Source organism: Nyctibius grandis, chromosome 1, assembly GCF_013368605.1.
Source record: "Nyctibius grandis isolate bNycGra1 chromosome 1, bNycGra1.pri, whole genome shotgun sequence".
NCBI classification, from domain to species: Eukaryota; Metazoa; Chordata; class Aves; order Nyctibiiformes; family Nyctibiidae; genus Nyctibius; species Nyctibius grandis.
The window spans coordinates 94605605-94622816 of record NC_090658.1 but is presented as its reverse complement, the minus strand read 5'-3'; the positions used below and the strand labels follow the sequence as shown (position 1 = coordinate 94622816).

General features: G+C 40.9%; 1 protein-coding gene across 1 annotated transcript; it reads left to right on the top strand.

Annotated features, from left to right (window-relative positions):
- Positions 1-3923: 3923 nt before the first annotated feature.
- IRAK1BP1 (interleukin 1 receptor associated kinase 1 binding protein 1) lies at positions 3924-16350 on the top strand. Its single transcript, XM_068411694.1, has 4 exons — positions 3924-4229; positions 10965-11030; positions 14912-15042; positions 16071-16350. Exons 1-4 carry the CDS (start codon positions 3924-3926, stop codon positions 16339-16341), a joined length of 774 nt encoding a protein of 257 aa, XP_068267795.1. The 3' UTR covers positions 16342-16350.
- The last annotated feature ends 862 nt before the right edge of the window (positions 16351-17212 follow it).

The window sequence follows — 17212 nt, the reverse complement described above, 5'->3', positions numbered from 1 at the left end:
TTCTCATTAGTCCATGAGGGGGAAGAAAGTCTCCTGAGGACACGTATTTCCTTAAAATAGGAGATTTCACAGAAATCATCTAAGTTCTACATTGGCTCCAGCTTATCCAGTAAATTTTGATCTTGGAAATAAAACACCAGCAGGGGCAGGGTTACTAATTTTGTTCTCTCTTTCTTCCATGCATCCTTCTTTTTAAAAGATAAAAAATGCTCAAGTAAAATTTTGGAACTCTTTGGTGATTGTTATTAAGTTAAGAATTCGGTAATTTAGAACTCTGACAAATTAATTTTAAATTTTGAAGAAGAATTTTCTATTTTCTTGGATCTAACCTTCTCAATTTTGAGTCTCATATGGTTTTGAAAAGGTAACAGATCTGGCTTATAGTGTATATTTATTTTTCCTACAGAGTGATTGTCAACGCCATGTAAGAAAAGTGGGTGACCGACCAACTTTGCATAACAGCATTGTAAGGAATAACCAAGTAATACGCAGATATGACATAGGGCCACCATTCATTAAATGTTTTACAGCACAGTAAGTCAGCATCTGAGACATGTGACAGAAAGACATCAGTCAACATGGCTACTGCAAATTGTCCTTTCACAAAAAAGCATTTGACAGCAGCTTTAACAGAGATTTCCTTGTCACACACATTGAAAACCTCACTAAATAAATCCAGCTCCATTGCTAAAAGTCATAAGCAATGTATCACTTCAGAGCTACCATGCAGAAATAGATCCAAACATAAAACCCTCTGTTTCCTAAGGAAAAAAACAAATCCCACAAACAATTTAGCACCTTCTCCATCTCTTCATAGTCTGTAGTTGTTTTCAATTTTTTAATTCAACTGTAAGTTAGTAGAATGATATTCATAAATAAATTAGCTTTTCCAACTCTGAAACAACAGTTTAATCCATCATTTTCAAAAACACCTCCTACTCAAACTGTAAGTCAGAAGAAGCTTATTATCCATAGGTTTGGCTTTATATTGAAATTCTGAGTGACAGACTCTCAATATACTTAAACTGGAGCTTTGCAAAGTACCCTTAAAGAGTGCACGGCAAAAATGTGCCTATAGTTATTAAATTATCCTTAGTGTATGGTGTTCTTATAGCACATGCTAACTACTCAAGAATGCTTGACCTTGTTTTACAGAAACTTATTTTTCCATAGGTTAATTTGCATCTAAGGTAATTTTATAACTGGCCTTAGAAAAGGTCATCTAGGATTCATCTAATTAAGCTCTTCATTATGTTATATTTTTGTAATACTTCTACAAGACACACTGTGTTCTCAGAAAGTTAAAGATCATACAGCACTGAATTATGAAGTGCATAACACGTATGAGATTTCATTGCGCGTCTACATATATGCGTGTAACTACTCCAACAGATTTTGTCTGATACAGGCTGTCTTTCATAAAAAGGCAAATCACTTTCAATCAACAGTTAAATCAGAATAGTCTTGAACACACAAAAACAACCTGGAGAGTACACAATTTGGCTTCATTACATTATCCAACACTTCTTTAAAAGCTTTATTGATTATCTCTTGATAAGCTGCATTCAATACTTAGAGTGTGTCTGTTGATACTGTTACATATTTAAGTAAATGCTCTACAAACATCTTGGCTAAACAAAGAAAAAAAGAAAGTACTGCTGTGGCAGACTAATTTCAAAAGCACATTTAACTCCTTGTTTAATAAAAGAATTTATTTCTGAGGAATATACATTTATAATTTCCTCTGTACTAATTTTCCTTTTATATCTTATTTCTTAAAGTCAGCAGTGACCAGAATTTATTCATGTAAGCTCTCAAACTGATTTATGTGAAGTGACTAGGCACCAATATTTCTGGATTCTGTTATAAGCTTCTTCCTTGTCTTGTCTATATCACTTTGATCAAAGTCAGTTACATTCAAAATTTTAGGTGTCTCTACTTTTGGCTATTCATGCTGAGAAACATGGAGTGTCATCTCCAGAGGTAATGAATACCTAACAGGTTCAATCCATTTCACTTGAAGCTTTAAGTGTTCAGCAAATCTGCAGAGAAAATCAGATTCAAAGACAGAAGACTCAAAAAGTCATGAGGCATGCAAAAGTCAAAGATACCTCTTAAGGCAGATGTGATATTAATGATGGGAAAGGAAGTTTATACAGAATCTCCCTAATGGTGGGACATGAAGCACACACTGTACCAAACAGATTAATGAGGGGAAAAAAGACAAGGCTTCAATTCCCTTAATATTTCTCTTTCCTGCCACCTCCAAGGAATCTGCGTTTGACTTTTAAAAGTAGGTCTTGATGTCTTTACATGTCATGTTTTTATTTAGAAGGAGAGTATAGCAATATTTATCTGTATTATGTCATGCAGACTTTCCAACATTGGCAACATGAATTCTGAAGGCTGCAAGTCCTTGTATAAACATACAGCATAGTCAGCTTCCAGCCTCTGTGCCAGATTCCAGATTTCAGGTAATCAAAACACAATATACCACAAGTGTAAACAGTAATGACATATCCAGAGTCCTTCCCAAAAATCCTCATACAAACAAGACCAGACATACAGGGCTAGTCATTTCATAGTCACTCAGGCTGGAGAACTGGGCTGAGAGGCACCTCATGAAGCAAGAGGAAAGGCCAGATTCTGTGTCTGGGGAGGAACAACGCTGTGCACCAGGGCACACTGGGGCCTGCGTGGCTGGAAAGCAGAAAAGGACTTGGGGGTCCTGATGGACAACAAGTGGATCATGCACCCACGTGGCAAAGCAGGCCAACCGCATGCTGGGCTGGATCAGGAGAAGCGTTGCCAGCAGGTCGATGGAGGTGATCCTTCCCCTGTTCTCAGCGCTGGTGAGACGCACCTGGAGTGCTGTGTCCTGTTCTGGGCTCCCCAGTACAAGAGAGACATGGACATACTGGAGAGAGTTCAACCAAAGGCCACGAAGATGATGAAAGGACTGGAGCATCTCTCCCATGAGGAAGGGCTGAAAGAGCTGAGACTCTACAGCCTGGAGAAGAGAAGGCTCAGGGGGATCTTACAATTGTATACAAATGTCTGAATGGAGGGAAGGAAGACAAGGGAGCCAGGCTCTTCTCAGTGGTGCCCAGTGACAGGCAAGGACACAATGGACACAGATTAAAATACATGAAACTCCCTGTGAACATAAGAGAACACTTTTACAGTGAGTGTGGTCAAACACTGGCATGGGTTGCCCAGAGAGGTTCTGTAGTCTCCATCCTTTGAAATATTCAAAACTCAAGTGCACATGGTCCTGGGCAACCTGCTCTGGCTGACCCTGCTTGGGCCAGGGGCTGGACCCCGTCTCAAGAGGTCTCCTCCCACCTCAAGCATTCTGTGATTCTCTGAGGAGCCAAACTGCACCCCTCTGCCTTTCCTAAGGGGAGGGCAGCACTAGCAGGACTCAGCCAGCAGACAATAGCATGTGCTGCAAAACCCCTCCACGGAGAGCCAGCAGCATTGACGCTAGAATGGTTTTTAATCACCCCTGCCTAGTCCCTGCCACCAGTGGAGGACAAAATCCAGTCTTCCCTCCATGGACAGTGACAGCCCTTTCTCCAGCACTCCTCCTCACACTCTCAGGTTGCTCCGGACCTTAATATGCTGGAAAAATATGTCAATACGTCAAAAATGGCAGAAATGGAACGATTTTTCCTCAAAAGGTGTGCACCTACACCTGCCCTGCCTCGGTAACTGTCATGGCGGACGCCCTGGGGCGGGAGGCGGAGGCACTTCCGCCTCGGTACCCATCATGGCGGGCGGGCGCCTCGCTCCGGTGACAGTAGCGCCGCGGCCGGGTGATGGCGCTAGGGAGCGGAAGGGAGGGTGTCACGTGGGCGCCTCCCAGGGTGCAGCGGGCGCGCTGGCGTTGGTTGCCATGGTGCCGCGGGGGGCCCGCCGCCATGGCGCTGCCCGCGCCGGCCCCCGCCCGCGTCTTCGCCGAGCTCGTCCCGGCCCCCGCCCGCGTCTTCGCCGAGCTCGTCCCGGCCCAGGCCCCGATCCCAGCCCCAGCGGGACGCAGCAGCCCCCCAGCGCCGCCCGGGCGGGAGGTGCACGTCAGCGGCAGCGCGGAGCTGAGCGCCGGCCCGGACCGAGCGCGGGTGTCGCTGCGGCTGGGCAGCAGGAAGGAGGCGGCGGGGGCGGCACGGAGCAGCGTGGCCCGACGGCTGGAGTACATCGCCCAGAGCGCCCGCCAGCGCGGCGTCCCGGTGAGAGCCGCCGCCCGGCCTCCGCCTCTTGCAGCGCCGGGGGCGGAGCGGGGGGTTCTCGGTGGCGCCGGGCATTGAGGCGAGGCGAGGCGAGGGCGGGGCAGTTCCCTCAGCTGCGGGGTCCAAACGGCATCTCCCGGCCCCCCGGGGCCTCCCCTGCCCCGCTCGGCAGCCTGCGGGGTGAGGTGCCTTCCTGCCGGCGGCGGGAGCTAGGGGCGGCCGGGGTGGGGCAGCCCCGAGGCGAAGGGTGCACGCTGAAGGGCCCCGGGCCCGGTGCGTGGGGCTCTGCGGGCGTCGGCCTGGCCGGTGGGAAGCAGAGGAGGAACGGGGTTTGGAGCCCTCGGCCCTCTGCCTCGGCAATGCACCGGCCGCTGGGGGTCTGCGGTGGAAGCCTGCCTGCCTGTCTCTGGGAGGTGGCACCGCGGTGGAAGCCTGCCTGTCTCTGGGAGGTTGCAGATTTGCCAGCCTCGGCAGAAAAGATGGAATGTCGCTACTCGGGCTCTCCAACAGATTGCTTGTTTTGCACGTGAAAAGCATCCTACTTCGGCTGTTTCATCCGTTCGTGTAATACAGCATCCTCACACGCACACGTGAAACTGATAAAGGGGTACACAGCAACATAACTTAGCCTATACGTGTGTGTCAGTATAACTACGTGATTACCATAGTTTAGGGCAAATGCCTACAGAGCCTTTTCCTCTTTCTTGTTCCGCTTAACTAGAGAAGTCATACTTCTCTAGTTAAAAAACGTGAGATGTGATCAAGATAGCTGAAGTGACAGAAGCCCCTTGTGAACTCAAAAATTTCCTTTACCACAATAAGTTTTTTGGCCTCAGGAAGTAATTTTATGACAATGAGAAATGCATAGTCTTGCCTTTAAAGCTTTGTCCACACTGTAAATGCTCCTGAAGGTTCATACTTGTCCTAGCAATTGTGCTGCCAGTGTTTCTGGATTTTATAAAACGGTTTTGGACAGTGTTCCACACCTAGGACTCTTGCAGAACAAAGCTGATCGTTGATGAAATAAGTGGTTGCTTTTTGAAAGTGACTTACTACTGAAGTTCACCAGGAAATTAGTGCCTTTTCACTCTATTTACGAATGAGCTGGGGAGAAGGGAGATGTCAGAGTTTGCTATCAACACCAAATTATTCAATGTAGTAAAAAAGAAAGGATTGCAGAAGGGTTTCATGATACTGCATGATGTTAGATTGGAATTCAGTATTAATAAATGCCAAGAGAGTAAGTTACTCGGCCTAAACAGTGATGGTATGTGATGGTACAGTGAAATGGTATGCCCACATCTCAAAGGCCGCAAGCATTTGAAGATAAGCGCTGCCTCCAACTTCTTTTTTTTTCCCATCAAAATAGGATTTACTGTTTTCTTTTAAAACTGATAGTGATGCTGTTTCTGTAGTAGCTAAATAAAGCATTTGTTCAGGAATAAAAAAGGCAATAAAAAAGACCTCTTAACCCCTGATTTAGGAAAAGGTCATATTGCAGCTATGGGACCAGATGGCAAGGAGACCTGGAGGCTGCTGTGGGCTAAATATGTGACCCTGCTCCCTGTGTTTTTCCCGAATGCATGGCTGAGTGCGTGTCTGTCACGGGGAGCAGGATTCCGTTGCCGTCAGAATGACTTGTTCAGTCAGAAATGGTGCATTTTTGTAGGGGCTACAGGTTGAATGCCTTCAGTTTCTATTAAGTGAGTTAATAGGGGTTTAAAGTCTGGTGGATTTAAGAACAGGAGAAGACAAGGCAACTCATCATGCATTCATTTTTATTAGTAGAGAAAACGATAAGCTTTGTACCCACCACCATGGTGAGCTATCAGATCATGGGGTATTTTCATCCCAGCTGCAATTAAATAGCTCTTCAGAGTGTGGACAGATTAGAAAAGATAGTTGCAGATATTTACTCCACAGTGAATCTGAATAACTGATTTCCAGTTTTGACATGAGCCAGATTGAATTAGGATAGCGTGGAGCATTTGATGCATGGCGGATGGCACACAAAAGCGGTGGGCAGGATGTTAAAATGTTAAGTGAGCGTGCTTTAGAGGGGCTGTGCACACTACTCCAGGCTAGAAAAAATAATTGAAAAATGAAGTATGACCTGGACAAACAAATGGTTATATTTGGGTGCGTGCAGTCAGATTCAGAAATGTAATGGGAGCAGGTTAGCAGTGGTGGTGTAACCTGGGTGGAGAGTGGACTGCTTCTACAATGTGAGAGCATTCAATGTCTTATTATAGTTACAATAATTTCACAGTAATCTTTTGCTGTTTCAGAGATGCTATGCATTGGAGAATGGAAATGTTCTTTCTACTTACTTGAGGGACTGTGAAATGCTGCTTAAGTTGTGGGTTTCTCAGTGTTAGCAAAGTGTGAGCTCTGGGGAACTCTGAGAAAAACAACATGAAGTTATTTTTTTTTCAGAGTAGTTCCCTGCGGTATAATTTTTAGTGCTTTGTTCCATCCAATTTTAAATCACTCCACTGCTGGAGCTTTTATTTGCCTTGTAGCTTTTCTACTAACAACTCTCACTGCTGGCAATTTGTTTTTAACTGCATTCGCTAATATCGCTTGTAGCTAATACCATTCTAGACCACTGTAAAATTCATCTCTCTTCACAATCTCCATATGGTTCTGGTTGTTGCAAGCTTATCTAAGGCCTCTTTAGAAATCAGCTGGCTATTTTATGTATTTATTTTTAATTAATCCATAAAACAACTTCCTTAACCCTTATTGTTGCTATTGTAGGAAGTCTGTGAGATCAGAAGTGCATAACCTTTGCAGCAGCAGGAGCTTGCATTAGCAGCTTGTCAGGATGCCTGGGGGCAGCACCTAATTTCCATATATATTTACACAGGATTTTAATCAGAAATAGATGCACATAGTAGCATTTATTTATAGAGTGCTGTTAAGTATATGCAGTACTTCAGAGCACAGAATCTGCTTTGAAGGCTGCAGGGAAAGTAAAATCAATGCAGAAACCAATCTGTCTTACTCAGCCCAGCTGCTCAAAAGTAACATTTTTTTTCTCTTTCCCTAGAAGCAAACTGATTTTATATTTAGCACCTATGATTTATTTGGGGAGTGGTGTGGAGATGAGACTTGTTTTCTTTAATCACTGTATCTAACAATTGGCTTTGGCCATCTTGTTTAAAAATATCAGTGATAATATTTGTTGTACCTGTCAGAGTGTTATTTAACAAAACAAACCATCCAGCTCACAAACTATATCCAGTGAGCTCTGGCTTAGGGTTTGTCTGTACTGGGATATATCCTTGGATATATGTGCCATATTCTCCATATTTCAAAACTGTTATTTAGGAGTCACAGTTATGGATGGATGTCCATACAGTCAGTTAAAAAGAGATATGTTGAAGGTTTGCTTACTCGGTTACAAAATCTTCCATTTCAATATATCCTTAAACAAGAAAGGTAGAAACCTCCATAAGGCATCGCCTTTTTTAGACTACCACATATTTTAAGAAATACCCCCAAAGTATCCTTACATTTCCTGAGTACAAATCTGCTTTTTACCTTTCTTAAAATAACTCTTACATATACTTCTGTTATTTCTTGAGTGGGCATTAAGCAGCAGAAACTTCTTCACTGTAGATTTTTAGGTTGTCGTTCTGTCTGTCTAATGCTGAACAGGAGACACAAGAGTGAGGGGATGAGAGGCTGGAGCACAGGTACCAGATGCCGAGCTGGGGTACACACTGCCTGTAGGTGCTTATCATCCTTGACTGTCCGGGGACACTATGATAGATGGTCTGTTAGGAGATACCAGCATACATCAAGACTCTCGTTAACCATTTCTTTAGTACTGAGAACAAAAATGCTATGTTTAGGTGGAAGAAGCTAACTCTTTTGGTTGTTTAAATACCTTTATTTTTCATAATGTAAAGTTATATTGGATATGTCAGTGCAAATGTACAGGTAGATTTTAAGACTTTTCCAATTGTCTCCAGATTTTTTTATTTATAACTACACATACCAGTGCAGCTTACCACAACAGTGCATTAGCGTACGTTTCCAAACCATAAACACTTTCCCTTGCTAAGGCTGGTCTTGGGTTTCATAAAAAGGTCTCTCAGTTCTGTTAACTCAGTAATCAGGAGCAGAACACCTAACTCGATCTGCAGGTAGGCTTTTCTCATACTGTATTGTTATACAGCTGTCTCCTCGAGGTGTGCTTTTGCTAACTTATCTATTTAGTTTTTTCCCTGTTCTCTTCCGGGGAAGGGAGCAGTCATGCCTGTAAACAGCGACGGTGTCATGAGGGTGGACACGATGGTCCTGTGAAGAAGAGACTGTTCAGAAGTAGCAGATAGGTAGGAGGAAGGGCTATATAAGATTTTGTTCTGTTAAAAAGAAGGGAAATATAAGGCAAAGCACAGTTCTAGACTTGCTGTTGTAAGCTCAATGGGATAGTGACTGTCTTTTTCATTTTTGTTTTTGGAGTACCTGCAGCAGTGATGGTTTGTGTCACTGCTGGCTCAGAAAACAGGCTATATAAGCAGAATGCAAGTGCGATTCTGTTAAGAATCATTCAATGGCTTCTGTAGGTAATTGAGTTATCACACAACAATAATTTTATATTCATTTAATTTTCCTACTGCGGTTCTTGACCCACAGATTTAGAAAATGGAGAAAGTTATTCCAGAAGTCCAGAATACCTGACACATCAGAAGTGTCGCTTTCCCTAAGTCACAGTGAAAACTATTTTTCCTGTGGCTATTGCAATCAAATGGATAGTTCCTCAGCCAAAATATGAACAGTACACATAAGCAGGAGGAAAAAAAGCCTTTTGCTTTTGATGTAGTCAAAGTCTTGATTCCACTTTAAAATTCCATCATCACCTACCTGTCTTTTCCATATCTTTGTCCGAACATACTTCCCAACAAACAGGAGCAAAGTATCTAACAGATGTATCACAGGAGGCCACCTTGTTATGACTTCAGCAATTATTTCGTCCATTTATCTTCAATAACACATACAGCTACTGTCCAATCTGGTGCGATAAAAATTAGCTGTGGGGGAAATTTTATAATAGATGGCACAAAATGATCTTTGGCTCCGATTGCATTGATCTTGCAATAGGGCCTGGAGCCACAGGATGGCACTGTCCTTAAACCCACAGGAACCTGGCGGAGGGCAAAACCGAATTAAAAGACTTGGATCTGTTCAGCAGTAAGGAGAACTTTGCTTAGAAAGGATTAAGGAGCGGGGATAGGGAAAACAAATGCACTTTTTCTATGTTTACTCTAAAGTTTTTTAGTTATTTCTGTAAAATATGAGTTGTAGAAGAAAGCTTTTCTGTGTGGTTATTTCTATAAGATATGTAAGAGCTCTAGAAAAAAATCTTTCTTGTCAGTTGTAATTGGATTCTATCATAAGTAGTAAGAGTTGCTCCATTTTGTAAATTGAATGAGTTGTTGGTGCTGGACTGACTTGATGACTCTTTAGCAAACCACAGCCAGCCACGCTGCCAAAGTACCTCAAACCTATGACTGTAAAAGGGGAAATACGGATTTTAGTGACTAACCAGCCATGGTGCTTGTCCTTACTAGAAGAGATTATCCAAAACCAAGACTGTTGTGCTTGTATTGCAGCACTGCCAATCAATCATAAAATTGAAATTTCAGAATTTGTTTCTTGTAGGCTGCTGTGCAATGGCAATTATGGATCTAATTTCCATACGATATTTTAAAAGGAAAATGCTTCTCATGATTAATGTCATTTATATAAACTTATGCATACATGCTACATGATGAATATTTGAGCCTCTGTAGGAAATATGCTGACACAAAGCATCTTTTGAAATGTGTCAACACTGAAAGCAAATATTGTTTTCCTGTGCAAATAGATTTAATAAGTAAAACTTTTTCAGTAATTGGAAGGCTTAGTATCTGCTTCCTTACAGTTCCTGGGTATTAAATACAAAGTTATATTTACAATTAAATTGTAAACTGCACTTTTTGTTGTGTTGTAGTAATTTTACAATAAATTGTTCATCCGAACTGTTTACCGAAGAGAGAAGTGGGTGAAAGAAATGTGATTGTTTGTTATACTGCTAGCAAGCTGGTCAAATATTCAGATGTCACTGGAGATATTCTGTATCTTAGTTAGTTCAGTATCTTATTTATAAGTCTGACAGAATTTGCTAGTGCTCTGTGCAGCCATTACGTTGAATAATATAGCTGCTGTTAATGCAAAAGTGGCAATGGTGGCGTAGCCTATTTCAAGGATTACTGTCTGCCAGAATAACCAGTGCTCAGTCATTGTTCAGATCACCTTGCTACAAGCTGCTCGTGTTAAAATATCTTAAAATAGGGGCCTGAAAAGCACTTTTCACATACTAACTTTCTGAAAACAATTGAAGCTTCTAGTTTTTTTAACCAGGTGAATTTACAGTTACACACTGGTACACACAGCTTTCTAGCTAGCAGTCACTTTTAAGACCTAATTGTTCACTTCAAGTGAATAGCAGTGAACTTACATTATAGAGCTACTGTATAATTTACTTCAAATAATGTCACGAAGTCATTAACATCCAGTTAGTTTTTAACTGAAGAGCTTTGCATGGAAAATGCCAAATTTCTGTGGCTAAGTCATAAGTAATAAGCCAAAACAGTTCAACTTTTACAGGACACAATGTATATACATTTCCAACAAATGCTTAATTTCTGTCTTTTAAGATTATATTCTTGTACTTTGTTTTAGGAAGAAAATATGACTGTAACAGAGGATTTTAGTAGAGTAGAAAATACTTACCAAATGGAAGCAGAGGTACGTATTCAACCTAACAAAGAATAATAATAAAAAAAAAGAATAAGAAATGTAGCAAGGACTAATGAAGATTTGCAGGCTGTCTTTCCTACACCAGGGAATAGATGTTCTCTAAAGTAAAGGGAGCATAGTTCAAAGAAACTACTGAAGGACTGCAGTGTAAAGCAGAGTTCAGCTGCAGTCTTCTGTTGTGTGCAGAACTTGCTTTCTGCTACTGTAATATAGAAAGAATTATTTTCTTCTCAGATGAATGTGTGCTTTTTAAGTATTATACAGTGCTACAAAAAGGAATATTTGGTTCTGTGGCTCTGTGGTTGTCGTTCTGTGGCAGTGTAAGCAAACCCACGATTCTGCACTCTCCTTCACTCCTAACCCTTCCTGCCCTCTACTTCTTGCAAGGAGTTGTACTTAGGTGATCAGGTGATAGGTCAGTTCAGAAATCTGCTCCAGTTAATAACTTCTTTTTTTTCCAGATTAGCTTTTATTTTTTTCCATTATTTTAGCTCCCTGAATTGGAGGCAATTCAAGGCAAAGGACACAAGTGGATGGGGGACAACAGTGGCGTGGCAGCCCTAATCTAGATCTGTTTAAGACACAGTTGAACAGCACCTGGATGTTGGTCTATTCTACAAGACTCTTCCATCAGCAGGCTGCAAGTAAAGCAAAGCTAATTGTTTCCTAGGTAATTGACTTGCAATTGTGTAGGTAAATAGTGCTGTGTGAAAGCTAAATATTATGGGAATAATCCCATTTATTTCAGAAGCAGCTCAAGGGAGTATATTTTTGCACATTCATGATATAGTAAGAAATAAATGCTGTGCTGGAAACATTCACTGAGGGAAATGATGTGTTTTCAGTCAGTGGCTCTTTTTAGAGCATCACACTTTAATCACTACCCACCAATGTACAGATCTTATGAAGTAAACCTGGAAGCCTGCAATAAAATGATAGCTGTTTTATAGAGCTGTTGTTTACAATCCCCTAAACAGGGTTCAGCCTCTTAGTTTGCTTGCTTTAAGGCATATTTCTCGTCTAAATAACAGCAATAAAACAGAAATAATCTAGAATTGGAGAACAAAATTTGGATTTAAAATTAGGCGTAAGATACTTAAATGGTATGCATCAGTGTCATGTCTGAATGAATTTAACTTCATACATATACACCTACTGTCATGAGAGCTTAAATCACCATGTTGTTTAGATGAGCTGTGCACTTAAAAATTAATAAAACTATATTGAATTATTATGTAGGCTACAGAGAAGCTTAGGCTTACAACTTCAGTCTTAAGTGGTAACTTAACCAATCGTCTCCCTTCTGCTATTAATTTTTATACAACAACGATTGTAGGTGGAAAGCGAATTACATGGATTTAGTGTTCATTTGTAGGCAGTTGGACCAGCTGTAATTGCTGTTCAAAGTTGTATGGTTACCTAGGACCTGGGTGTCAGAACTTGAAAAATCTGGCCGTAGTACTGCTGTTTGGCTGCCCCGTGCACTTAAGTAGTACGGTTGCCTCTTTATGCAAGAGATTTAGTTTCTCCTTGCTTCCCTCTATGTATGTACTTGTGTCATTAGTGCAGCTTCATAACCAATGAAGTTCCCTTGACCAGCATGTTTGCATACTTTAGCAATATAATGAATTTGAAAATTAACTTCCACTCGCATTTTTACTAAAGTTTCCCATTATATTTGTGTTATGTGTAAAATCATGGAAGTCATGCATTATTTCATTCTTTAAACTCTTTTTACCATTTGTCCTACTGTAAGAGTTTTAGAAGACTGAAGAAATTCCCAGACAAATAACTATTTTAAGATATAACTAAGAATTCAAGATATGCTTTCAACTGGAAGGAGATAAATTTTAATTCATGCTCTAACAAAGGAAAATATGCAGAAGAATGAAGTTGTGTATGAGATCACAAAGCTCTGTAATATCTTAATCATAATAGTTCATTTATTGCATGACCATCTCCTGGGATGAAGATTATGTTGGATTTGTGCATTTCTTAATATACTTGCCTCCTTATAAACCATAACTTCTTGTCCTTTACAGCCTTATTCAAACCTCATAATGTCCATAATAGTTTTGCATAGCCTTGTATTACTTTTTCACACTTTTTACCTTAATCATAATTTAAGAAATTGAAACACTGCTTTGCATTTTCATGCTCAGGTGTATCCTCTGTAATATAAGTGGAATTTATTGATCTAGCAGTTAAATGAAAACTGTAATTTTTTGGGGGAGAAAAAACAACAAAATTCACAGTTATTGCTCAGTTGTTTTTTGCCCCTGAGGGTACCTGATTACATGCTTCTTTTTTAACAATAAAGTTCCTGAGTGAAATTGATACTGCACCTTCCAGAAAGTGAATCCAACCCCCAAGTTACAGATAAAGGGTGTGAAGATGCAGGACTTCGGTGCAGTTTTGCATAACAGGTGTGACCCTTTATCCATGTAGAAGATGGAATTGCCCTGCCACTCCATCTTGGTCAGTTTTTAAGGCCCTAAGCCCAGCTGTGGCTCAGTTGTGTGAAAAGCTACTGAGCTAGTGCAAGGATTCAAGCCAGGATGAGGTACATGTACTGCACTGAGAGGCTACCAAGGGTAACAAGACGTGTGCATTAATTACTTTGTGAGAATTGTCGATATCTATTTTTTACTTTACCCTGTATATGAAGTAGCCCCTTCCTCTTTCACTGAGAGATTCAACTTCCTTGAATTGTCTCATTTTCCACAAGGTAAATTGATGGTATGCACACAGGAAGCTACTGCAGTGCTGCTGACGTGCCATAACGTGGATTTCTGTACCATATACCTTCACTGGGATAGATTGCTGCATGGACTGCAGCAGTCACAGGGGTGACTGTACATCACAGGGGTTGGCAGTGGAATTTTCTTCACCACAGCTTTTTTTCTTCCTCTCCTGTTGAAGCTATATTACTGTGCAGAAAGAAAGGAGTCGGGGATAAGAGAGAAGGTGAGCCTGACTTGGTGGTGAGAGCACTGTACTGGGAAGTGAAGATGAGAGTTTAGTTCTTCTAGAAAAGAGTTTGGGGCCCAGGATTTTTGATTCCTGAATGCTGTATCAGCTCGTCATCATTGCTTCCTCCGGGTGACTGTACTCTGCCACAGAAAAAGGCTGGCTCCTGCCTGGGAAGTCGCCTCCTGGCTGGCACTTCCCCACAAGGAAGGCTGTAGGGCTCTGGATCCAGGGCTGATAGTGATGCCTGCTTTGTAGCACTTGGGAAAGCACCTGAATTCCTGATGCCTCTGTATTTAATGCTTCTTATTGCCAAAGCCACAGACAGCTAGATGTTTAAATTGTTTTTAATCCAAGTCTGAAGTGCCCAGTTCTCTGTAGGCACTGAACTGAGTCTGTTCAGCCAACACAGGGTTTTGAGCCCGCTGCTTAAAGTTTAGTCTCATAGTTTAGGTTTCTTGAACTCAATGCTTGGAATTAAAATGTAATTTTCCTTCCTGCACAATGTTTTCCACATCATTTTGCTTTGGCTTCTGTATAATTAACATCTAGTAATCTAAAAAGGGAAGAACCAGGATGCATCTAGTCATGTGTCCCAAAGAGCACGTTCATTCTTCAAATTGTCTACGTACCAAGAATGCCGTACTTCCTCGCAGAAGAGTATTTCTTAATCCTCAATTTTAAACTATTTTATGAACTTCTTTCTGTTGCAAACCTAATGATAGTCTCTAGGGCTATATAAAAGTGTTCTAAGTAAATAAATGTTGGGGTCATATACAAGACTAGCATGTTTAGTTAGTTTGTATATATCTGACTTTATACTGATTTAAATACAAGTGTTGAACCACAGGGGATAAATGAAAAAAAATAACTTGTGTGATGTCCGTGTTCCCTCCCAGGTCTGTATTATATTCAGCGATTTTGGAAAAATGCAGAATGTTTGCAATCTACTCATTGAAAAGTTAGGAACCTCTGTTACCATCAGTCCACCTCATTTCTACCATACACCAGAAGCCGTAGACACCCTTCGGTAAGTTCTTTCTCACGCCACAAATTTTACAGCCTCAGATAACGGTTGATATGAATACATAATTTGTACTGTTTGTAATGGGAGCAAATAATTTCCTTCTTACCTATTAAAATTTATGTTCAAAGATTTCAGTATTTGGTTTTAAATATAACTTATAAATTAATGCCGTTCAGCCTGGAAGATACAGCTTGTTCTTTCTACAGTGTCCCTGTGCAAAAGCAGAATGTAATAAAAACCATTTTCCCACTGATTTCCACTGGAAGTATAATCTACTGTGAATATTAGGTCAACAGAATTTGACTTTGGTTACATCAGCAAGTGTAGACTTAATTTGTATTTATTCATGAAGGTACAAGTGTGTTACCAGATGTTGATAATTCTAAGTACATGCCTTGCTAATTCCCATTACTCTTAGCTGCTGACATGATCCGAAAAGAACCATGTATGGTGCTTGCTCAGCATCACAACGTGAAGCTCACAGTCTTGGTATTTTAGGTGTTAAATATTCAAAGTCCTGCTTTTATCATTGACATTGGGGTGGCAGGGTAAGTTTAATCTTGGTTTGGGTTTTGCCTCTTTAAAGAATCATGCCTGGTCCAAGAAGCAAGCTCAACTAGCTGCTGCTAACGGAGCTGGAGATGTCAGAAGTGTATCGTCTATCTCAAAGGTATCTACGCAGGAGTCTGGAAGTCAGGCCAGTGAGGTTAAATAGGTGCTAGCATGCCTTACAGCTGGGTCACCCAAATGCCTGGAGCAAGGGCTGAACTCGTGCTCTGCACCACACACCATGGATGCCTGCAGCGTACAGGTGTTAGAAATGCTTGATGGTAGCTGATGAGGATGCTGACATTTTCTCTGCATACTCCCCCCTCAAACTCCTAAACTATCACCCAGAAGCTGGGGGAAGGTGATGTGCCTTACATCTGTGCAGTTACAAAAGCTGAGGCATTAAAAAAAAAATGCTTGGCCAGAATACTTGTCCATCAGTTGGCCCTGCTTGTTATTGTGCTGCTTTTTCTACCTCTCAGCCGTCAAGTATGCGTTGCTGCTGTTGGAAACACACGGCGGAAAGCTCAAGAAGTCTGTCGACTGTTTGGCCAGTCATTGGGAAAACCTTTATTAATAAGAGAAGAGGAAACAAAAGAATGGGGAGGCTACATAGACAGTCATCTATCGAACTCCCCAGATTCACTGACTCTGCAGGAAAGAATCCAGAATGCTACTGCTTATGCTTCTTGTAGAGTGTTTGCTGTGTTTGAGATAAAGGGAAAAGAAAACAGAAGAAACAAGTTGCTCTAGAAACTTTCAAATCCTACACATTTTCTTAATAAAATTTTTATGCTTTGAGTTGTTTGTTGTTGTTTTTTTACTGTATTCTTATGGTAGCAAGTAGAGTTAAGAGAGGATATTAAGAATGAGGTTTGTGTAGTGAGCCAACGTGCAAGGTTTCTTAACAGATCTGCCCAGGTGCAAAAAAGATTAACTCTTCCTTTGCATCTATCATTTGAAAGCAGCACAATGCATACTTTTATAAAGAGAGTAGCCAAAGTATTGCAGCATTTACATACGACAGCTCTCAGAAATATTTTGGTTTCTGTTGGCCTTTATTTAGTTCTATCCCCTAAAATTAACGTTATGATTGATTCTGAAAGTACAGTTCTTTTAACTGTTTAGTTTCTTCCTCTGCCCCCATAAAAGGGCAAAATATTTGATGTGCAAAATCTTTGGTACTCCTAGCTGAAACTGGTCTATATTTAAACCTTTCTGCCCAAATCTGGAAGGAAATTAATCTCCATCCTGAGTCATGGTAAACTGAACATGCGGTGTGTTCACTTCTAATGAAATGGATTGTTCAACATAAAACATGCTTAGGAATGTTTTATTTCGTCCTAGGAAAAAAATATACATGAGTTTTATCCTGGTGTCTCTTTGCTCAAGTTTAAAAAGGAACTATGTTGTCTGCATGTACATTAGATGTACAAACACTTAAGTACTTCAGTCATGAGGATAGATTTTTTTCAACCATGGCTGCATAATGTATTTTGATCCATCGTATCCACTGAAATAGGCTTTCATATCAGGGTGATGTACCTGAGAAAATAATATTTCAAGTTGAATAAGCACCAGAATTAGCAATAAATACAAACTGATACTTAAAAGAATCATTAAA

Coding starts and splice junctions, on each gene's coding strand:
- IRAK1BP1 (XM_068411694.1), top strand. CDS start 3,924: ATGGCGCTGCCCGCGCCGGCCCCCGCCCGCGTCTTCGCCGAGCTCGTC. Junction 4,230..10,964: donor CCCGCCAGCGCGGCGTCCCG/GTGAGAGCCGCC, acceptor ACTTTGTTTTAG/GAAGAAAATATGACTGTAAC. Junction 15,043..16,070: donor GAAGCCGTAGACACCCTTCG/GTAAGTTCTTTC, acceptor TCTACCTCTCAG/CCGTCAAGTATGCGTTGCTG.